We start from the raw sequence: 25,253 nt of genomic DNA, 5'->3' as shown, positions 1-25,253 counted from the left end.
GTTTTCTATACCAGTACATGAATGCTAGGTCTAATTCTTTTTCAGTTTCAAAAATGATAAATATCAAATACATGATCTTAAGACATAATAATTTTACATGTCCGTGGTTTTTCAGAATAGCTTCTCAAACCATAATATGGTACATGTGGCCCCATGACCTCTAACTTCATGCAGTAATAACAGGATTATACTTATTCATTAGAAAGACAATTGAAAATCTTCAGCTAATTGCTAAGAGGAAGCAGGATGATGGGGAGAAGTTAAAGATATCTCCTTATCAGTCCCAGCTCTGCTGCTATATGACCTGACTTTGGACAAGTTTCTTGACTTCTCTGAAACATAAGTTTCCTTTTGTATAAAATAGGAATAATAATCATTATTTTCCAGGGTGTCTATGAGGATTAAATAATATAATATATGCAAAGTATCTGGCATATTATCAGTTCTCAATAAATGGTAGCTATTTTTTTATCATATTCAGGTAAACATCCTCCTGATGATGAAATGTATCATGGATATACATTTCATATAACTTTCCATTGCCTGAGAAAAATTACTACCCCCTATTACATAGAAGGTATACAACAGCTTTATTGCTGTTTTATAGATACGAGTAGCCTAAAAACAGGAGGGGTCGATGACATTCTTTAAGATAAAGGCACTGAAACTACAAAGGCCCTAGCTAGGCACAGTTGTAGAGTTATACTACAGTTCTTCCTGCATGGCTGAATGGTACCACCAGTATCTGGGTCTTTCCCTCAAGGAAATATGACTTCTTATGATTTAGGTAGGTCCCACTAAAACTAGCAGTCTCCTATTGATACGGAAGTGCAGGGTAGGGAAGGGCTGGGTAACTGGTGAGGGCTCCACCCTCAGGCCTGTGCCTAGGATGGCCCACCATGCTCCCCATCCTGTGCCACTATAAGCCGGATACAGACACAGACACAAATGGGTGGATGATAAGAGAAGCAGAATAACACAACAACAGACACCAGCAGGCCATCTACGGGGAGACCACATGGAATTCAGTTGGTGTAGTTGGGAGAAAAGTCCAGCCACTGGGTGGCCTGACTCCAGGGGAAGACCACCTTCCCACTCCATCCCCTTTTGGCTCCCCATCTGGCTTGCTGAGAACAACCTCCATCACTCAGTAAAACCTTGCACCCATCCTCCAAGCCCACATGTGATCTGATTTTTCCAGGACACCAGGGCAAGAACCCGGGATACAGAAAGCCCTCTGTCTTTGCGATAAGGCAGAGCATCTAATTGAGCTGATTAACACAAGCCGCCTGCAGATGGCAAAGCTGAAAGAGCACACTGTAACACATGCCCACTGGGGCTTTGGGAGCTGTAAACACTCAACCCTAGATGCTGCCGTGGGATTGAAGCCCCAAAATGCTACGCACTACCTGCCTGTCTGCATGCTTCCCCTAGGGGTTTGACAGCGGGACACCAAAGAAACGAGCCACACCCCTATTGCACACCCTGCAAGGGGGATAAGGGAACTTTTCCCATTTCATTATTAGTGAAAGAAAAAATTGGAAATAAAATAAAACCAACATGTATCAAGCTAATTTCATGGTAATTCTACCAGAGGGTAGCAAAACCAATCACTGTATCAAATGAGGTTTTGTGCTGAGCACTTCTACGATATTTTTTTCTGGCTCTTTCAAAGTCTTTCCTATTTCTATCACAAATACATTAAGTTATATTTTCATAATTCTCAGAGGCAAATAACATTTGACAATATTTTTAAAAGTAAATTGCCAGCTTGGCTTAAGATATTACAGAGCAAAATTTTATTTTGCCCTTTTTCACATCTCTTAAACATTAATTCCCAAGGATGCACTTCAAGTTTAAAAACAGGACAAATTGATGATTACCTGACGCAGAAAAGAGAGACTTGGAACGGAAGATAAAAATTTTGGATTTGAAATCCAGGTCTGCTACTTACTCACTGTATGAATTTGGATACATTACATAACTTCAATAAATTTCAGTTTCCTCATTTATAGAATGCAATATGAAAACTTATTTCATAAGAGTTGTTTAAAGACTAAATGAAATTAACAGGCCTTCAATAAATATATTTATTTCTTTTTATTTCCTCCACTGACTCCACCTCTTTTTGCTTCTGAATGAATTTGTTATAACCCAGCTTGGAATCAGTCATGAGAGGGTTTATGATTATAAAGGTTTTGTAATGAGAAACAGAGTATCTGATTTTGAGGATTATCCATGCCTTTCTCTTCTTCCTCTCTGCTCATCGGTCATTTATTATACATTAGCACACCAGACAGGAGGCAGAAAAACAGAGAGGACACAGTAGATTTCTCATGAAATCTTACTTTGTTCACCAAAGTCTATAAGTAAAGGAATAATTGTGGTAAATCAAATAAGTTGGGTTATGTTTTAAGAGATGAAACAATGTGGCCAGACTACTGGACAATCATCTGAAAATCTTCACGTGGGGCAGAAATGTGGCAACTGAAACTTAATGTAATCAAGGAAACTGTGAAAAAATAAATCCACATTTTACATATAAAATATGAGACCAGAAAATGACCCTAGAAGTCCCCACCGATTATTTGCCAAAGACATCCTCAGTTTCCTGTTATAGGTAAAAGGCTTGCTTGATTTAAGTATCATCAACAGTAAAGAAAACATAATAGGAGTCATTATCCTACTCATGAAGAAAGCTGTGAAGTCACTGCCTCTAAAATACTTTAGTTTTGTTTGCTCCAACATCAGAAAGACATAATGAAACTAGAAAAGGGCCAGAGAAACTTAGAAGCAACCCAAATGCCCATCAATGATAGACTGGATAAAGAAAATGTGACGCATATACACCACAGAATACTATGCAGCCATAAAAAAGAATGAGTTCATGTCGTACCATCATTCTCAGCAAACTAACAGAGGAACAGAAAACCAAACACTGCATGTTCTCACACATAAGTGGGAGTTGAACAATGAGAACACATGGACACCAGGAGGGGAACATCACACACCAGGGCCTGTCAGGGGATGGGGTGCAAGGGGAGGGAGAGCATGAGGACAAATACCTAATGCATGCAGGGTTTAAAACCGAGATGACGGGTTGATGGGTGCAGCAAACCACCATGGCACATGTATACCTATGTAACAAACCTGCGCATTTTGCACATGTATCCCAGAACTTAAAGTATAATTTAATAAATAAATAAATAAATAAATAAATAATATAAAAGGGCCAGAGAAAAGAAGTCAAATTTGCAGGTGAGAGGAAGACTAGAAACATCAACATTCTTAGAGAGAAGTCATGGATTCTTAGAATTGGAATTATCCTGAGACAGTCTATATGCCATTTCCTTGTGCTTCCAGAATATTCCTGATAAATCCTAAATAGTTTAGTTATCAAAGGCCTAATTGTACACTGGAGACTGACTAGGATCCTCCCCTGATTTGCAGCCTACCTCCAATCTGTTATCTCAAATATCTTCCAAATATATCCACTTCTCTTTATCTCCACTGGTCTAAATCATCTTTCTCATTCATATAGACTACTACAGAAGCATCCTCATTGGTTATCCTCTTCTACTTCTGCTCTTTACAGCCATGCTTCCCAATCCATTGCAATAAGAGTGATCTTAAACCTCAAATTAAATCATAACATTGGCTTACTTAGCATACCTTTAGCGATTGTTCATTGACCTTACATTCAAGTGCAAAGTAATAAACATGGTCCTAAATGATTGGCTCCTGCCTCCTTCACTAGTATCATCTCACATACCTTCTCCCTTTGCTCATCAAAGCTTATCCACACCAACTTTATTTCAGTTCCTCAAAAGAGCTACCATCACATATAACAATAACCTCCACCACAACAGCTAACATTTATCAAGTTTTTACTACATGACTGGCATTGTGATAAGTGCTTTATGTGCATTATCACTTTTAATCCTCATAAGAAAATCTATAAGGTAGTTAGTTATTTTCATTGTTTTACTGCTGAAAAAAAAAAAACAAATAATTAGAAACATTAAGTATTTTTTCCATAGCAAGGTAGGTGGCAAAGATGGAAATTATGTTATATTGCATATTCCAGGGAAGTTTTTTCCCCACCCCTTCCCTGGCTAACTTATATCATTCTTTATGATTACTACTTATATGTCATTTCCTCAAAACAGCCTTCTCTCATCTATTGATCTAAAATTGGCACCCTTGTCATAGTCCCTTGTACTTTTTTTTATAGAATGTATCACAGTTTATATATTTCTTTCTGTGACTATTTAATATCTGTCAAACCTCCAATAGACTGTAAATTCCATGAAGGTAGGGACCATATGTTTAAAAATGTGCCTGCTATAATCAATAAATATCTGCCTAATACATGATTGAAAAAAGACATCAAACATTCCAATAATAAGGTGTTGGATCACTCTATGGAAGAACCTATTTGAGTGTTAGAAATTCTATTAAAATATTCTTGCCTACATTAAACCAAAAGCTGTTCCCTTATAATGTCTATCCACTGATCCTAATATTGGTCTTTTGGCCAATAGTGAAAAAGAACATGTTTTTTTCTTTACAGTTCTTCGAATACTTTCAGCCTAGAAAGTTTAAGACAGAGAGGACTGGTAATTATGGTTAGATAATTCTAGATTTACTTCTAAACATCTGAATGCTAGAATACGGAAGATGAGAGGGCATCTTTTGAAATTAGAGACTCATCTGGGGCACATTTATGGAAATTAAGTCTTTGTATACTATAAATAATTGCAAGAGGTAGACATGAAATATAGGTGGGACTGCTGTGCTTCACACACTCTATCACAAATTGAATTCTAACTGGTATAAATCTAGAAACAAACAAACCTGGAGGAAGGCCAGTTAAGGGCAATTAATGACTATACAAAAAGATTGAACAAAGTAAAAATCAGCTACTACACTACAATTACAAGATAGATGTCATGAAGTGCAACCATATCTTCTCCTATCTCTCAAGAATTTTCTTGGCAACAGAACTCTGGATTAGATGAACTATATTTCTAAGATTTTGAAATTAGACAAAATGAAAGCCAGAATTACTGAGAGCCAAAAATAAAAATATTCTTTAGACATTTTATATATTTGAATAAACTTGATATAGGCAGTAATTTTTTAAAGAAGGCTTCATGTGCCATCCTTAACAAGAAAGATAGAATCTCAAAGTTGGAAAGGTCTTTTTGTCTAATAACTTATCAGATGCTTAAAGACTCTCTACAACATTTATATGAGATAGCTATTGAACTAATATTAAAATATCCAAGCATGGCATAATGCAGAGATTTGGATTTTGAGTTTGGAGCTTTGGGTTTAAATCTCAGTTCAGTAATTTATTAGCTATGTAACTTTGAACTGGTTACTCAATGTGCTCCAGATTCCTAATTTTAAAACCAGAATAACAAAATGTATCTTTTAAAGCTGTTTGAGAATTAAATGGAATACCGTAATATGAAATGTCACTTGGCACTATACCTAGTACATAGCAAATGTTCAATAAATGTTATTTTCCCTCCAGTGACAAAAATCTACTACCTGCCAAGATAGTCTGTTTCCTCTTTGGAAAGCACTGGCAGTGGGTTCTTATACTATGTGGAATTAGTCCAAAACTATTAAGTAAATAACACTTAAAAGTTTAATATGTAAGATATTACTTTAAGAAAATATGTTCTTCATTAGCATTTTAACTTTGGATGCCAACTTTATATATATTTCTTAAGCAATTTGTCACTCAGAAATGGCAGAATTTGAGTAATCTTAGAGAAATATGTTACAATCATATTTGACTAGAAGCCTTTAATAACCTAATTCATACAAATACTTCCTTGAAACTTTCCCAGAAAAAGCAAGAACAAAAAGTTCTCCTTCTAGTGACTCAGGATTAATTAGGTATGGCAATTATCTTTTAAGACTACACAGATACTCTTCCTATTTTTATTAACAATTAATAACAAAAAATGGGCATCAGAAATGTCTTGTTGTTTTGTCACAAGACCAAGATTTATAATTGTTTAATTATTTAAGCCTATAAAACAACCATATAGAAGAAAATTTTTTAAGTCATAAGAAATAATATTATCTATTTTGTGACAATTAATTTAGCACACTCTGTAAATGAATTCACTTTCCTGGTGTTAATTTAATTTTCCACTTTATGTATGTTATGTAAGTTCATTTGTTAGAGAATATTTTGGCTGGCTTTCTTCATTGTAAAGAATAAAATTACTTCTAACAAATCTGATTCAAATACAACATGAAGCCTGTTCTTCCACAATAATATTAATTTGAACAACTCAAACTTTATTTGAGGAACACAATTACACTTTCCAGCTCAATATCTCTTAATTTACCTCAACTTTTCAAACCTAAAGAAAAACTATCTTCAAGCTATTAAATTATTGTATAATTTAATAAGCTTTTTAATAATGAAAAATGGCTGAGTGCAGTGGCTCACACCTGTAATCCCAGCACTTTGGGACGCTGAGGCGGGTGGATTACTTCAGGTCAGGAGTTCGAGACTAGCCTGGTTGACATGGGGAAACTCCATCTCTACTAAAAATACAAAAATTAGCTGGGTGTGGTGGCACACACCTGTAATTCCAGCTATCCCAGGAGGCTGAGGCAGGAGAATCGCTTGAACCCGGGAGGCAGAGGATGCAGTGAGCCAAGATCATGCCACTGCGCTCCAGCCTGGGTGACAGACCAAGACTCCATCTCAATAAATAAATAAATAAATAAATAAATAAATAAATAAAATAGTGAAAAATGTTAAGGTCAAATTAGATTGAAGCTATCAGAATAAAATTAAAAACCAAATATTAGAAACAATGTTTCTGAGGTCACAAATATACTTTATATTGGATGAAAATGTCATCAATTGTGTTTTCTCTCATTTCTCTTTTGTACAATAGGTTTTATTTGCCAGCAGAAACATCACAAGTAAGTTTAAATTTGTAGTGGATAAGAATTATTCTGATTCCGAGTAACTTGACTATAGCAAATGTAATCATGGCTAATATGATTCCTAAAAATGCTTACAGCTGATTAAAAAATAAGAGCATAAAATAAGCTTACTGTTTCACCAATTTTTCCAATATTTCCTTGATCTCCTACTTCTCCCTGTCAAAAAAGAATATAAAGTTGCAAAAACAGTTATTTTTCAAACTAGATTATTCATGACAGTTTCAATTTTCCTTTTTAATGTAATTATCTAGTCATAACCTAGAAAAAGGCAAAGGAAATTTCAGTTACTTAAAACTTTGTTATAAGTGGAGCAAACCACCATGGCACACGTTTACCTATATAACAAATCTACACATCCTGCACATGTACCCCAGAACTTAAAATAAAAATTTTTAAAAACTCTGTTATAGTATTTCTATGAAATGTGGCCTACCCTCTATTTTCATTCAAATAGTAATGTATCAGTCTGTTCTCACACTGCTATAAAGAACTACCTGAGACTGGGTAATTTATGAAGAAAAGAGGTTTAATTAACTCACAGTTCCACGGTTTAACACCAAGCATGACTGGGAGGCCTCAGGAAGCTTACAATCATGGTGGAAGGTAAAGGGGAAGCAAGCACAACTTCACATGTTTGTTGGAGCAGGAGAGAGTGAGAGCAAAGGGTGAAGTGCCACACACGTTTAAACTGTCAGATCTCGTGAGAACTCACTTGCTATCCCAAGAATAGCAAGGCGGAAATAAGCCCCAATGAGCCAATCGCTTCCCACTAGGTCCCTCCTCCAGTTTGACATGAGAGTTGGGCAGGGACACAAATCCAAACCATATCAGGTAATAATCTATTTTCTTAAAAAATATTCTCCTATCCGTGACTTTTAATCACTTTTATCAATAAAATTTTTAAAAATAAAATCTTTATTGAGGTGTACTCTGTAAAAGGCAGAGTGGTAAGCACTGTGAAAGATATTAAGAAGAATAAAATTAAAGTCTTTCCCACAGGGATGTTCTATTTGCTCAAATAGAACAGAATACATGCCACAGGTTAAGTACTAAAGGAGGTCTTAGGAGCAGGCACCCTGTGAACTGGAGCAGCTAGAGCTGGCATCACTGGAGAAGCAATGCATGTTCATAACCTCTGAAACAAAATTTTGCAATCCATAAATCTCTGAAAACTCAGTTTTCCACAACTCATTTGGTGGCAAACTTGACCTAACTTGGATTGATTTGGCAGTAAAGCTTATTTTGTTCTGAATAAGGCCATTTATAGTCTTGATTTATTCCAATTAATCTAAACGTCCTTACATTTCACTACAGAAATATTAATATATCTAATTACGGTATGCTGTCCCACACCCTTCTGGTAGTGGTAAATAAAATACAGTATATGCAACATATTACTTTTCAAAAATCCAAACATTAATGATTTCAAATACTGGATTATGATACTGTAAGTGGGGCCCTGAAAAATATGTGATACTTAACACTGGTAATGAGAAAGCGGCATTTTTAGTGGTGAGGAATGGCATCAGCAAAGGTATAGATTAACGAAAGGTAAAAGATTAAGTTCAAAGTACCACAGAGACTGACTCTAAGAGCAATATACATTTAGTGTACAGAAACAGATTAAATATGTTACGTCTAAAAGTAATCAATTACTGTCTAAACAGTAATAATTATATTCCAGTGTAGAACAGTAAGATGTTAAGATACTGAAAAATATTGTAGCCAATAATGACATGTGGCTACTGAATATTTGAAATAGGCTGGTCTGAATTGAAATGTGATATAAGTATAAAAAATACATCAGACTTCAAAGACTTTCTACAAAACAAGAATAGAAAACACCTCATTAATAATTTCAATATTGATTACATGTTGAAAGGATATAATATTTGGATATCTTGAGTTAAATAAAATATACTATTAAATTAATTTTACTTCTTTCTTTTCACTATCTAATGTGGCTCATATTTGCGGTTCATGTTGCATTTCTATTGAATAGTGGTGATTTTAAGCACTGAAACCTAATATTCATCATGAGTGATCACTGAAATAAACTTTCAAAGTCTACACAAATTTTCTTTTCAGTTTCTGTATGTATTTAGATAAATAGTAAAGAATGAAGCACAGCAGTAGGTTTTAATAACTAATTTTAACAGGCAGTTCATTAGACAGCATTTATGGAAAATTTATGGAAGAATAATATATGAATTATTGGTTTTCTAGTATTTTTCCCTCCTTACCCATAAGTTACCCTTCTTAAATTCCAAAAAAGATGAACCCTTTGTGCTACTTAGTTTTAAGGGAGGTTTGTGTTAATAGTCAAAAAGCAAAAGTTGTTTGCAGATTACTTGCATTCTTACTTTAGTTTTCAGAATCTGAAGGTAAGAAGTTACTTGTCTTTGACGACAATGAAAGAGAGAGAGAGAGAAGCTATTTCCCCAGGCCTAGAAAGAAAACACAGATCTAGGGTTCCATGAAGAGTGTGTCCCTTAACCAACTCCCCCAGGCAGTGCCAGGTCCCAGTTAATAGCTACATGATGTATTGAAACGCAAATTTCAGTGACAGCTAGGGAGGAATGAACATTACAAAATTTCCTGTGTTTACTAGGTAACACAGAAGCCACCTAGATTTTGGTGTGATTCTAGGGGGAGAAAGTATATACATAAATGAGATTCCGTTTCTTGCCAGTTTCACTGGATGGTAGCTCACAGTTGGATTTCCTAGCGCTATTTGGCAGTCTAGTAAAGGAGAATTGTTAATCCCAGTAAAGGAGAATTGATTAAGCCTTTTGTTTGTAAATACTACAATCCTATTTTTCAGAGGACTTTTATATGTAACTTGAGAAAGAGTCAGGTACACATATTCTGTCTGCCCCAGGATAACTTTAGCCTCATACATACTGATATATTAAAACATACTTCAGCTCATATTTCTTTATCAAGCTTGAAAAGTGTTGTTTAGCTTTTCGTTAGGTTCCAGCATCATAAAAATGATACATTTAATACAAAAAAATAGCTTTAGGAAACGTAGTAATAATGCTGTGACTATGTCAATTCATAGTTAAATTTTAAATTTGCAAAACTTACCAATTCTTATAAGCTAGTTTCTTTCAGGTCTCAATTCTGTATGTAATAAACCATTGCATTACTTTATATTTGTTGGTGTTATAAAAATTATCCAAGACCTTGGAAATAAAGTAAATAGTGAGAGATATATCTTTTTAATATCATAAAGTGATGAAGGTTACCCAGTGATTATCTAGTGAATATTACTTAGACTCACTGTTTACTAGTGATTAAAAGATCCAGACTTAGTAATGTTATAGAAACTTGCACATTTCTACCCAGTAGAATTGAAAACCCCAGCAGTTATGGTTTATTGCCCTGTATGTAACACACAAATCTTATCCTAACATTTCTTTATTAAATCACATACATAGATATAGATACAGATACAGACATAATCACAGATACACAGATTGAGCATCCGAAATCTGAAGATCTGAAATCATAAATGTTCCAAAATCTGAAACTTTTTGAGTATCAGCATGACACTGAAAGGAAATGCTCATTGGAGCATTTTGAATTTCAGATTTTTGGATTTGGGATTCTTAACTTGTAAGCATGTATAATGCAAATATTTAAAACTCCAAAAAAATCGGAACTCTGAAACACTTCTGGTCCCATGCATTTCAGATAGGGGATACTCAACCTGCATATAAATAGATACAGATATAAAGATATAGATTATCAGTTGCTCTTTGTAACAGTTTTAACATCTCACTGGTTCTTTTTAAGTTGATGTGTTCATTTCACATTTGTTTGAAAGTCATAATTTTATCTTTCTGAAAATTATATTTTAAAACTGATAATAAAGTCAGTTGCTTTACCTTTAAGCCTTCTGGTCCTGGTTCACCTGCATACCCCTTTTGACCTGGTTTTCCCTAGAAGAGAACAGAATAAAAGAAGAAAGTATATATGTTTAGTCATTCTCATTTTTGAAAGTTTCCTAAGATATATGAAATTTAGACCATTCTTATAAATTTAAATACTTTAAAATTATTTGATAAATGTATTTCATCATACGCATTCGCCATTCATTCTACAAATATCCAACTGTCTACTATGTGCCATGAATGGTTCTAGATGCAGAGGATCGAGGACTGCACTGAACATACCTGCCCTCATAGAGCTTGTATTTTAGTGAGAATAACAACGTTTTAAAAAATAAGTAAAATATATAGTATGTTAGGCAGTGGTAATATGTAAGGTAACAAATCAAGCAGGGAAGGGATATATAAACTGTTGTGGGAGTTTTATTGAAAGTGTTCGTAAGATTCCAGGAAAGAAGCCCTCACCGAAAAGTTCTTTGCAGATTACTTGTATTCTTACTTTAGTTTTCAGAGAGTCTGAAGGTAAGAAGTGACTTGTCTTTGATGACAATGAGAGAGAGAGAGAGAGAGAAGCTATTTCCTCAGGACTAGGGAGAGAAGAGAGATCCCAGGATTCTGTGAAGAGTGTGACCCTTGACCCTCAACCAACTTCCCCAGAGAGGGCCATTTCCTGGGGGAGTTGGCAGTTTGGTGGCATTTGAGTAAAGACCTAAAGAAAGGGACAAGTTAAATGGATATCTGAAGGAAAAGTGTTCCAGGCAGAGGAAAAGGGCCTGTGCACAGGCACTACAGCTAAAATGTGTGTAGTATGTTGGAGGAACCAGGAGAAGCTGAAGAATTGAGAGAAGACCAGTAAAGTGATGAGGTCAAAGGAAATGGGGGATGAGAAGTCAGGTCATGTAGGGCCTTGCAGGTTGCAGTTAGGACTTTGACTTTTAACTGAGTGAGATAGGAAGCCTCAGACAACTTTAAGGAGAAAACTGATAAGATCTAAGTTTTAACAGGATCACTTTGATTCCAGGGTAGAAGAAGAGAGTCCAAATAAGCGTCTAGTACAATAATCCAAGTGAGAGATGATGGGGGTGTGAATCAGGGTGGTAGCAGAGTGGTAAGATTCTGGATATAATGTGAAGGTAGAGCTTCCAGGAACTGCTGGCGGGTCATGTGTGAAACGTGGGAGAAAGAGAAGACTCAAAAATGAATCTCAGGTTTTTAATGTAAGAGTAGCAGACCAAATGAAATGAAGAAGACTGAAAACAGGTTTGGAGGGTAAATAAGAAGCTAAGTTTTGGACATGTTAGTTTGATATGCTTGTTAGACATCTAAATGGAGAGATCTTGTGGTAGTTATTTATACAAGTCCAGAATTTAACTGGATCAGTTAAATTCTTTCTAATCAGTAGAAAGATCTGACAGGAAGAAATAATCTTAGAAACCACCAGCATTTTCATTTTGATGGTATTTAAAGTCTTAGGCTGGATGACCTCATTTAGCCAGTGAGTATAGATAGAAATGAGAAATCCACAGGCCAACCTTTGGGGTACTCCAAAACTTAGAATTTGAAGAAATTAGAAAAATATTTAATTTGATGCCAGAAAGTGAGGAGGAAAATCATGGAAGTAAATAAATTGTTTCTAGGAGGAGAGAGTGATCTTGTCAAATTCTGAAAAATAGAAATATTGAGTAATAAGAGGACTTTGAGGATTGAGAAATGATAATTGGATCCAGCAATACAGAAACCACTGATCGTATTTATCAGATCATTTGTATTGTAGTGGTGGGAACAAATGTGGTTTAAGCAGATAGAGGGAAGAGAAAAACTGAAAGAGCATGTATAGACAACACTTTTGAGGAATTTTACTGAAAAGGGAAAGAAAAAATAGGGTAACACCTGGGAGGGAAACTGACACCAAAAAAGTTTTGTTTTTGTTTTTAAGCTAGAAGAATAACAGCAGCTTTATATGCTGATAGGAATGATTCTGTATAGAGAAAAGAATATGTAGGAGAGACAGAGGGAATTGTTGGACCAGTTATCTTGAGTAGTCAAAAGGACAGGGTATGTAATAAACAAGTGGAAGTTTTCCTTAGCTTGAAAAATGGCCTGTTCATCCACAACAACAGGAAAGAAAGCAGAGTATAGATAAAAGAAGGTGGGTAGATGCAATGTCAGAAAACTGTAAGTTCTCTTCTGGTTACTTCAATCTTCTCAGGGAAGTAGGATGCAAGGCAAAGGCTAAGAATAAGGATGAGAGATAACTGAACGGAGTTTGAAGAAACAGAAAGTATAAAGTAATAATTTAGAAAAGCAAAAGAATAAATAGGCTTGAAGATAGAATTCAGAATGTAATCAAAGGAATAATTATAATGTTTTAAGCAGGATGAGGAATTTGGGATCATAAAGGAGACAAGACACAATGGAAAAGCAGCAGAATCAATGCACTGACATTCCTATTGGGGCTATTAGATTGGATAATAAGAGAGAATGTATTAGAAAGAAAGATGGTGGTTGGGGAATGAGAAGTTCAAAATTGAAAATGAGAGGTTGCTATCACTGGTAATGACAAAGTAAAGGGTATGACTGTAGCAGTGAGTAGCTGAAAAGAATAGAGGATAAGATCACTGGGGGAGAGCAAGTCCACAGACGAGGTAGCAGGGTATGGTTTCAGGATGAAACTGGTCCACCTCAGAAGATCATCAGGCATTAGATTCTCATAAAGATCACGCAACCTAGATCCCTTGCTTGCACAGTTCACAATAGGGTTTGCGCTCCTATGAGAATCTAATGCTGCTGCTCATCTGACAGGAGGTGAAGCTCAGGCAGTTAGATGGTCAATACTTAGTGTCAACTTGATTGGATTGAAGGATACAAAGTATTGATCCTGGGTGTGTCTGTGAGAGTGTTGCCAAAGGAGATTAACATTTGAGTCAGTGGGCTGGGGAAGGCAGATCCACTCTTAATCTGGTGGGCACAATCTAATAAGCTGCCAGTGAATATAAAGCAGGCAGAAACATGTGAAAAGGAGAGACAGGCCTAGCCTCCTGGCCTACATCTTTCTCCCATGCTGGATGTTTCTCTGCCTTCGATCACTGGACTCCAAATTCTTTAGTTTTGGGACTTAGACTGGTTCTCCTTGCTCCTCAGCTTGCAGACAGCCTATTGTGGGAACTTGTGATCATGTAAGTTAATACTTAATAAACTCCCCTTTATATATATCCTATTAGTTCTGTCCCTCTAGAGAACCTTGACTAATACAAGTGGTAACGCTCACTCCCAGTCCATGGCCTGGGGGTTGGGGACCCCTGCTATATTGGATTTTATTGCTGTTGTCAATTAAGACATGCTCTTATATTTTTTCTTCTTAAAGTGAAACAGAACAACTCTCTGGCTCCCATTCTGTTTTTACTACACATAAAAGCTTTAGCCACTTACAACTATATTTAAGACTTCTAGTCAAAACATTCTAATTTTTGCTTTTGACTGCTCTAAATTATCGAATCATTTCCTAACAAGCAGAAAGCAAAGCAAAGAACTGAAAACCATCCTATTATTATTAAATATCAATTGTTCTCTACTTAATTTAGATATACAGAACAAGAAATATAGTTAAGAACCTGAATTATTAGATTTTTTCCATGATATTTATAAAACCAATTCTATTTTTATTTCCACTGGTTGGTAAGAGCCTTAATGAGTCATTCCTTTCATCTTTAATAATACTCTTTCAAGCACTGTGTAGTATATTAAGATAGAGTTATACATATTTACATTATGGAAAGAATCTCACTGGAATCTGGTATCAGCACATTTTCAAAGTCTTTGAAATCAAGCATTTCAGAATATCAGTAACAGAATCATAACTTCTTGTCCTACTTAAATTCTATCATATTGTATTGATTTTGAGAGTGTTATACTTGAACATCTAATACTAAAATCTTATTTTCACATCTAAAAATAGGAACGATATCTTGCAAAGTTGTTTTCAGGATTAAAGATGATTCATATACTTATAGCAATACTAGGTCCCAAATTGATATTCAACAAATAGCAACAACAATAATAATTAATATTAAGACTGTGTAGACCAGAGTTGAATATGGTTCTCCTGTTTTCGAAGGAAGTAAATTTTAAATAAGATCAATTTTATTGGGCTCAAATACCAGTTTTTCTGTTAAATAATTCTCACGAAAAATAAAATGAAAACTCTTTTTTTCCCCCAATGGGATAGTAGCAATATATGTGCTAGTAAGGTAAAAATGTGAAAGAAATAATCACAGTCTTTTTAAACGTAAAAGCATTTTAAGAACCAGTACTTTGGCCAGGCATGGTGGCTCACTCCTGTAATTCCAGCACTTTGGGAGGCCGAGGTGGGTGGATCACCTGAGGCCAGGAGTTCAAGACCAGCCTGATCAACATGGTAAAACCCCATCTCTACTAAAAATACAAAAATTAGCAGGGCATGGTGGCACATGCCTGTAATTCTAGCTACTCGGGAGGCTGAGGCAGGAGAATTGCTTGAACCCAGGAGGTGGAGGTTGCAGTGAGTCAAGATCACGCCACTGCACTCCAGCCTGGATGACAGAGTGAGACTCTGTCTCAAAAAAAAAAAAAAAAGGAAGAACCAGTACTTTATGATGTTGTCAAGAAAAGAAATGAGATGTATTTCATGTGAGTCTAATGCCTCTTAAAATAAATGTAACACATATACCTTAATTATTTCATAAGGTAAACTTTGATCATGTATACCAAAAATGTTTAAATAATTCATTTCTAGAACTTGAAAACAAATAATTAACATATTACCCATGGTATTATCTGATGAAAAAATTGGCAGAAAATACATCTTATTAGCCTTCCATAATTTTACTAACACATTTAGAAAACAGGAAATCTCAGAATATTACTAAAATGGCTAAAGTATTTAGCTTCCTATTACATTTTGAGAAATTTATAAATAATTTGCACAAATTACTAAGTCTACAGACCACTGAAATAACAAGTAACTATGTAGTAGGCATAACATCATTCAAAATATATTTGGGACTTCCAGTTATTGGCCTATTTTATTTTGGGGCATTTTATGACTTTAATTTGTTTTCATTTTTGTCCTTTACTATAATGTAAAATGTTATGATGTTAAAAACATTTATAGAACAGCTATTTTCAAGAAAAGCACTTATGGAAAATTATTTATATGATACCTACTCTTGGCCCCAGTTCCCCAAAGGGTCCAATTGGTCCTTCTTCTCCCTTAAAAAAAAAAAAAAATCAGAACATATTATGGCCTAAAATGAGTATTTAAAAATGTAAACTCTTATTTTCTCTATTTATTCTAAAATGTGAAGCTCATTCTGAGATGTGATGAAAATAATGCTGTTATTTTCTTGTACTTTGAACTCCATCACCCCACAACACTTTAGTTTTTTTGTGTGAACCTGGTGCATTCGTGTAGGGACCAAAAACTATATGGGTGGATAGAGACTGAAGATGAACATAGAAAAAAATTAAAAGCTTTTATTCATAATTCTCTAAAAGAAAAAAAGGCAGTAAGTGTTTTTACTCCATTTATAGACATATTTACTAAATATACTGATTTACCTTTAAAAAATAGTTGATGTTTTCTGAATAATACATACAGACCTCCCTAGAATCATATAGTATATGTTATTTATTTGGTAAATATTTTGCTCAATTCACAATTCAATTAAAATATAATTTATTGGTTCAAAAATATTAAGTAGTCACAAATAGTAAATATAAATTCTAGCATATATGAGTGAGATTCTGGGTTCAGATTCTTCAGACATTCCATTGGAGACCACTAACATAAATCATTTAATGAATTCAGAACACTGTAAAATGATTCTTAATTCTATTCCATAACTGGCAAAATAAAGTGTTAACTTGAAGGCTGGGCGCAGTGGCTTATACCTGTAATCCCAGCACTCTGGGATGTTTAGGTGGGAGGACTGCTTGAGGCCAGAAGTTCGGCCAGCCTGGGTAACATAGCAAAACTGTGTCTTTACAAAAAATACAAAAATTAGCCAGGCATGGTGGTGCACCTGTAGTCCCAGCTACTTGGGAGGCTGAGGTAGGAGGATTGCTGGAGCCCAGGAGGTCGAGGCTGCAGTGAGCCAAGATAGCACCACTGCACTCCATCCTGGGCAAGAGACCAAGACTCTGTCTAAATATATAAATAAAATGGTAACTGGAAATCTGATGGTGTTTAAGCAAAAACTGAAGGCCCACAATAAATAAAAAGGGAAAATTTTAACTAAAAACCTTGCTGAAGCTGACTGGATATCACTTCTTCCATACCTGAGTTCCTTTGAGACCAGGAGGTCCAGGAGGTCCTCTATTTCCAAGGAGTCCCTATAAAAGCAATATAAATGCACACAATAGAAATTTTAGATCAACTGACATTTTGATAAATCAGCATTAATGTGGAGATGGACAATACTCTTTGAAACCATTCATTTCCCATTAAGAAGTCCTCAAAATGGGTTGCAGTATGGGCAAACAGAAAACTACTGGGCATCTAAAAACATAGGATAAACTTATTTTTAAACAGTAAGTTGATATTCAAATAATCTGCTCAGTATTTTATTCTTCAACCTCCAGACACCTTTTCAGAAAAAGTATTTCTAAAACGGAAGCAATGGGTCCAAATGTTAAACTGATAAGAGTACAGTAAACCGAATAGAGTGTTCACAAAGTCTGAAAACAGATGGAGGAAACAAACAGTGTTTTAATATCTATTAAGAGATCTGCAGAGTCTGGAACTCAGTATTTGTTAGCTGAAGAATGCATTAGTTCTTCATTACTCATTAGTTGAAGAATATTCTTCAACTTATTTCCCTTTTTGATACAAGATGATAAAAAGAGAAGAGGAATTTGCAGAAGAAAGTGAGTGTGAATTTGAATAGAAATTTCAAGACTAAAAAAGTATTTTGTTAAACAAAATACATGTTGTTAAAAATCAATTGCTCTCTGAATGAAAACTTTCAAAGTTAATTATTTTTAAAAAGTCTTAAATCAGAAAACACTATACAACATCTATTCAACATGGCAACATTTTCTTAATAAGTTCTGTTCTCCTAATTATTCAAGATGCCAGCAAAGTTCTAAGTCTCTTTTTAGAATTATAGTTTGAATGATTGCTTTTAGTCATTTTATAACCATTAAGAAGTTTTATCTAATTTTTAACTGTACTGACATAATTTTTAAATAACTATACCAAAGAGCAAATCTACTCAGGTCACTTTTATCTTGTTCTGAAATGCAACAGAGTGACAAACTACATGGGAATCTTTCCTTCATGTTATATTTTGCTCTATACTTTCTATACTTTAACACAATAAAAAAAACTCTGTCAGTTTAAAAGTCTATAATATAGTATTGTAAGCTTATTACATAAACAGCACCATTCAAGAAACTGTATTACTTTAGACAATAACCTAACTTTTTAATGAAGCTTTCTTATTTTTAAAAGTAAGATATGGATTAGATTACGGAAATGGGCACATTGTGTCTTATGCCAGTCCAATGTATGTTAATCCTTTTTCAGGCAAAAGCATCCTAATTTTCCTTAAGGAAAAACTCTCTTCACTCTTAGTGCATGTTGTTTGAGGGGAGGTGACTCCACCTTCGACTGTAACTGTGAACATGTGACAGACATCTAAGTCAGTCAGTATATTGTACATCCCCAGAAAAAATGACTGGTCTAGGAATGAGTAAGGGACCCAATTCAGCCCAACTGAAGCACATTTCAAACTTCAGTGGCACTGCTGGGAATAGCATTAAGAATGAGGTAAAACTGAACAGTGGGAAACCATCCAGGGGACAGCCTGAGAATGAAATCAATGAATTACCAAATGGAGAGAGTTGGAGTGACTGGGCTCTTCTGAAATTGTTTAGAGTCCTGAATTCAGTTGTGATTGAATTCCTGAAGCCATCCCTGACTATATCTCACTAGGGCCCTCAGGGAAGGCAGCCGGCAGAATCTGGGAGGGGTCACAGGCTGAAAAAAGATTCCAACTGAACTTTTTAATAATTTTGACTGAATGCAAACTCTCTAGAGCAGAATCTGAGGGTGAAACGGAACTGTTGCAGAGAGTAGCACAGGAGCCAAGGCCAACAGTATTTGAAGGCAGGGAGGGGCGAGGCCTGAAAGCCTTGCTTGCTTTCTCAGCAGGGAAGCTTATAGCCTGGGGCAAGGTCTGAATGCTGAGCACAGGCTACCTGGAGACAAACTCAGTGCTGTTAGTGGGGCACATTGTCAGGGGCAAAACCGACCTCTACATGGGAGCTGGGTAAGACCTAATGCTACCGGCTTTCCCCTACTTCTCTGATGACAGAGGGTATTATGGAACAAAATGCCCTCTGGAACATAACCCCATTGGCCCAAGAACCACATCCCCTCCCCCACAGGAATGAGATAGATGGCGACACGATAATAGTGGGGGACGTTGATACTCTACTGACAGCACTAGGCAGGTCGTCAAGACAGAAAGTCAACAAAGAAAGTGAACTTCATCTATGCCCTAGAACAAATGAACTTAAAAGATGTTTACAGAACATTCTACCCAACAACTGCAGAATAGACATTCTTTTCATCAGGGTATAGAACATTCTCCAAGATAGATCACATGAGAGATTACAAAACAAGTCTCAATAAATTTAAGAAAATAGAAATTATATCAAGTACCCTCTCAGACCACAGTGGAATAAAACTGGAAATTAACTCCAAAAGGAACCCTCAAAACTATACAAATACATGAAAATTAAATCATCTGCTCCTGAATGATCTCTGGGTCAACAATGAAATCAAGATGGAAATTAAAAATTTATTTGAACTGAACGATAATAGTGACACAACCTATGAAAACTACTGGGATACAGCAAAAGCAGTAGCAAGAGGAAAGTTCATAGTATTAAATGCCTATATCAAAAAGTCTGAAAGAGCACAAATAGACAATTTAAGGTCACACCTCAAGGAAGTAGAGAAACAAGAACAAATCAAACCCAAACCCAGCAGAATATAAAATAAATAATAAAGATCAGGGCAGAAATAAATTAAATTGAAACAAAAAATACAAAGATAAATGAAACAAAAAGCTGGTTCTTTGAAGGATAAATAAAATTGATAGGCAATTACTGAGATTAACAAAGAAAAGTAGAGAGAAGATCCAAATAAGTTCAATAGAAACAAAATGGGAGATATTACAACTGATACTACAGAAATACAAAAGATCATTCAGCCTACTATGAACACCTTTATGCACACAAACTAGAAAACTTGAGGAGATGTATAAATTTCTGGAAGTATACAACCCTCCTAGATTAAACCAGGAAGAAACAGAAACTCTGAACAGATTAATAACAAACAGAAAGATAGAAATGATAATTTAAAAACTGCCAACAAAAAAAAAAGTCCAGGACCAGAGAGATTCACAGCTGAATTCTATCAGACATTCAAAGAAGAATTGGTACCAATCCTATTGACACTATTCCAAAAGACAGAGAAAGAGGGGATCCTCCCTAAATCATTCTATAAAGCCAGTATCACCTTAATACCAAAACCAGGAAAGGACATAACAAAAAAGAGAAACTACAGAACAATATCCCTGATGAATATAGATACAAAAATCCTCAACAAAATACTAGCTAACCAAATCTAACAGCTTATCAAAAAGATAATACACAATGATCAAGTGGGTTTCATACCAGAAATGCAGGGATGGTTTAACATATGCAAGTCAATAAATGTGATACATCACATAAACATCATTAAAAACAAAAATCATATGATCATTTCAATAGTTGCAGAAAAAGCATTTGAGAAAATTCAGCATCAGTTTACGATTAAAACCCTCAGCAAAACTGGCATAGAAGAAACATACCTCAAGGTAATAAAAGCCATCTATGACAAACCCACAGTGAACATTATGGTGAATGGGGAAAAGTTAAAAGCATTCCTGCTGAGAATTGGAACAAGACAAGGATGCCGACTTTCACCACTGCTATTCAACATTGTACTGGTAGTCCTAGCCAGAGCAATCAGACAAGAGAAAGAAATAAAGGACATTTAAATCGGTAAAGAGGAAGTCAAACCATTGCTGTTTGCTGATGATATGATTGTATACCTATAAAACCCTAAAGTCTCATCCAAACAACTCCTAGCTCTGATAAATAGATTCAGTAAAGTTTCAGGACACAAAATCAATGTAGACAAATCATTAGCACTGCTATACACCAACAACGAGCAAGCTGAGAATAAAAATCAAGAACTCAACCCCTTTTACAATAGCTACAAAAAAATAAAATAAAATACTTAGAAGTATACCTAACCAAGGCCGGGCGCGGTGGCTCATGCCTGTAATCCCAGCACTTTGGGAGGCCAAGGCAGGCGGATCACAAGGCCAGGAGATCGAGACCATCCTGGCTAACAAGGTGAAACCCCGTCTCTACTAAAAATACAAAAAAATTAGCCAGGCGTGGTGGTGGGCACCTGTAGTCCCAGCTACTTGAGAGGCTAAGGCAGGAGAATGGCATGAACCCAGAAGGCAGAGCTTGCAGTGAGCCAAGATCGCGCCACTGCACTCCAGCCTGGGTGACAGAGTGAGACTCCAAGACTCCGTCTCAAAAAACAAAGAAATATACCTAACCAAGAAGGTAAAAGACCTCTACAAGAAAAACTACAAAACACTGCTGAAAGAAATCATAGACGACATAAGCAAATGGAAACATATCCCATGCTCATGAATGGGCAGAATAAACATTGTGAAAATGACCATACTGCCAAAAGCAATCTACAAATTCAATGCCATTCCCACCAAAATACCATCATCATTCTTCATAGAACTAGAAAACACAATACTAAAATTCCTTTGGAACCAAAAAAGACCCTGAATAGCCAAAGCAAGACTAAGCAAAAAGAACAAATCTGGAGCATCGCATTACCTGACTCCAAACTAGGCTACAGTTACCAAAATAGCATGATACTGGTATAAAATTAGGCATGTAGACCAATGGGCCAGACAAGAGAACCCAGAAATAAAGCCAAATATTTACAGCTAACTAATCTTCAACAAAGCAAACAAAAACATAAAGTGGGGAAAGAAAGGACACCCTATTCAACAAATGATGCTGGGATAACTGCAAGCCACATGTGAAAGAATAAAGCTGGATCCTCATTTCTCATCTTACACAAAAAATCACCTCAAGATGGATCAAAGACTTGAACCTAAGACCTGAAACCATAATATTCTAGAAGATAACACTGGAAAAAAATCTTCTAGACACTGGCTTAGGCAACGAAGTCATGACCAAGAACCCAAAAGCAAATGTAAGAAAAAGAAAAATAAATAGATGGGACTTAATTAAACTAAAAAGCTTCTGAACAGTTAGAGAAAAAAACAACAGAGTGAAAAGTCAACCTACGTAATGGAAAGCAATATTTTCAAATCATGTATCTGATATGGGGTTAATATTCAAAATCTGTAAAACACTCCTATAACTCAATAGCAAAAACCAAATTACTGGGCTAAAAATTGGAGAAAGGACTTTGGAGTATTCATCAAAGCAACTGAAAACAGGATCTCGCAGGAATGCAAGTATCCTGTTTACATCAATGTTAACAGGATAAAAACTGGATATTTATATCTTGTTGATATAAACAGGATATTTGCACTGCTATGTTCATTGCAGCTTCATTCACAATAGCCAAGAGGTGTCAACAACCCAAATGTTCATTGACAGATGAATGAGTAAAGAAAATGTGGTATATACAAACAATGGAATATTATTCGGCCATAAAAGGAAGGAAATCCTGTCATGTTACCAGATGGATGAACCTTGACGACATTATGTGAAATAAGTCAAATACGCCAGTCATAAAAGAACAAATGCATAATTCCACCTATAGGCGGTATGTAAAGTAGCTAAACTCATAGAAGCAAAATATAGGATGCTAATTGCCAGGGGCTGTGGGGAGGAGGGCAATGAGAAGCTGCTGTTCAATAAGTATAGAATTTCAGTCATGTAAAATGAAAAATGTCTACAGATCTGTTGTACAACAGTGTGCACACATTTTGTTACAATACTGTAAACAAATTAGTAAAACAAATTTACTAAGGGGGTGTATTTCATGTTATATGCTTGTTCTTATTTAAACCCTTTAATTTTCTATTTAAGATCTGTCACAATCTGCTTTCTACCTTTTTTTTTTTTTTTTTTTTTTTAAGTCAGGTAGGTTTACTTCTGCTCTCCATTCCAGTGTTCATTTTGTATCTCTCATCCCTCGGCTCCACTTGGCCTGATCCAACCAATCTGACTAAAATCCCAAATTCTCTATTTTCTCAGAAAAATGACCATACAGATTATCCTCTCCTCTGAACTCCCTCCTACTCACTTATCATATGTTGCCCAGTTATTGTGCTTTTTACCTTTTCACTTATGAAGGGCTCATGTTTCCAGAGAATTACAAGTTCCTAACAAAAAGAAGACCATGTTTTAATTTTGTTTTTGAGTCACTGCTTAAACACAGTACCCTGCCCATTGTACAAACTCAATAAATATTTCTTAGCTGACTAAATGTTACCTGGAGAATAAATGTCTTATACAAGAAATCTGTGTATAAAATCTTGGTATAGTATATAGAATGTAAATCTTCAGGACTGGGTCAAAGTAATCTTAGAAAACTGTGTAGAGTTATACATCTTCCTCTTACCAAGTTAGCTTACCTCTCTACAGATAAATACATGACATACTGTAATAATTCAGTGCAAGAACTATTTCCATATATTACACAACATAATCCCACAAATAGTAAGCTTTCTATAAAAACTTATCAGGTCTGCTATGCAAAAGACAATAACAGCCTCTTTTAGCATCCCTAATTCCATAGCCAAAGTAAAAACACAAACCTTTATAGCAATAAATAAATTATTCCTCTGTTTACTGGAGAATAGAGAATATTTATTTGCTACTCTTACCTTCTGCAGTAAGCAGCAAAAGATCTGGTTTTGCTAATGTTACGGGATTCTTGAAAGCAGATTCCCAAACTGTGTAGTTCTCAAAAAGGCTTACTGATGTATGTTTTGTATCTTAATACAAATATACACACACATACAAATCCACAATCAGTAGAACTATAATTAACACAAGTTTCCATTCCTACTTTGAGGTTTTTAGTGAACTGGCAGAAAATGAACAGAAAATAAAAGCCTTCTTTATTGCTGTGCCAAATTGCTCTGGAAAGAACCCAAATTGTTTGCAAATAGGGTAACCCTGTATTTCAAATACAGTGCACATGATTTTCTCGATGACCACATTGTATAGCCTCAACAGAGCTTTAGCAGTTTTTATCATTCCCATTTGCCAAACAAGACATGTATATAAAAATGAAAGAAGTTTCAAGATGCTTGCTTCTATGATACAGCACACCCAGCTAAAGAAACACATCATGTTAACAGGGTCAGTATGTTTGGCTGTTTTTCCCCTCTGTTTCAAGAAACAATTTCAACAAAAATGAGAAGGACCAAGAAGATAGACAAAACCAGATCCTTCTCAATCTACAGAACAGAAAATTATTATTTTCTTGTTCTTTTGATAAAATCATCCCAGGATATTCTTTTAAAATTCAGTGATGTGTATAACATCAATTAGTCTCATGATGTTGGTACTAATGACTCTACATACTCATGTTTATTAAATAAACTTAGATAATGGTTGAATTTCCAGTGGGTAGTAATTACTAACATTGTCGTTCATTAAAATGTCTAGCTTTCAAGTCTTTTGCCCCAGTTTTGACATTCTAATTTCAAGACTAAAAGAATTAGTGAGAAGAAAGTTCTAAAGATCACTGTCATAAAAGAAAATTAAATAGGTCAGTTGGCTTTCTTCAGTTCTCTGACACTTAAACTTCAAGAGAAACAAAATTCCCAAACTGAAGAGAACTTTGAAAGTTCTCTGGTTCTTCACCTAGTATGATATGCACACTTAAAAACATTAAGTTCTATTATTACTTCCACCTGAAGTACGTATTTCCCAATTTCCCAGGAGAGAATCTATTGCTCAATTATCTAGGCTCTCAGAGCACTTCACCAACTCTTTTATATAGAACTTCTTATATTTCTTAATTATGATTATTTTTTATCTCTCCCACTAAATTGTAACCTTATCTGGAGGAGGGATGAGAGTTTAGAAATCTTTATAATCCCACATTTATTACTTGGTCTAACACAGAAGAAGCTCAACAAAGGTTGAATAAATAAGTTATTGAATGAATGGATAAATAAATGTATTTATATAATGTATAAAGTTCAAGTTCCTATGTATGCACCAGGTGAAGGGCTAAAGTTGGCGGGAAAA

General features: G+C 35.3%; 1 protein-coding gene across 6 annotated transcripts in view; it reads right to left on the bottom strand.

The window, feature by feature from the left end:
• COL24A1 (collagen type XXIV alpha 1 chain) overlaps nt 1-25,253 on the bottom strand; it is a 404,239-nt gene that overhangs the window by 206,154 nt on the left and 172,832 nt on the right. For 5 of the 6 annotated variants that reach the window (XM_016921775.4, XM_063799997.1, XM_063799993.1 and 2 more), the window contains exons 22-25: nt 17,199-17,252; nt 16,086-16,130; nt 10,881-10,934; nt 7,099-7,143 (exon numbers count right to left, since the gene is read on the bottom strand). In XM_016921775.4, coding sequence (XP_016777264.1) covers nt 7,099-7,143; nt 10,881-10,934; nt 16,086-16,130; nt 17,199-17,252 — 198 coding nt within the window. The remainder of the gene's footprint in view (nt 1-7,098; nt 7,144-10,880; nt 10,935-16,085; nt 16,131-17,198; nt 17,253-25,253) is intronic. The other variant, XM_063799991.1, reaches the window with a different exon arrangement.

The sequence above is a fragment of the Pan troglodytes genome, chromosome 1 (genome assembly GCF_028858775.2).
Source record: "Pan troglodytes isolate AG18354 chromosome 1, NHGRI_mPanTro3-v2.0_pri, whole genome shotgun sequence".
NCBI lineage: Eukaryota > Metazoa > Chordata > Mammalia > Primates > Hominidae > Pan > Pan troglodytes.
This window is presented reverse-complemented; position numbering and strand designations above follow the sequence as displayed.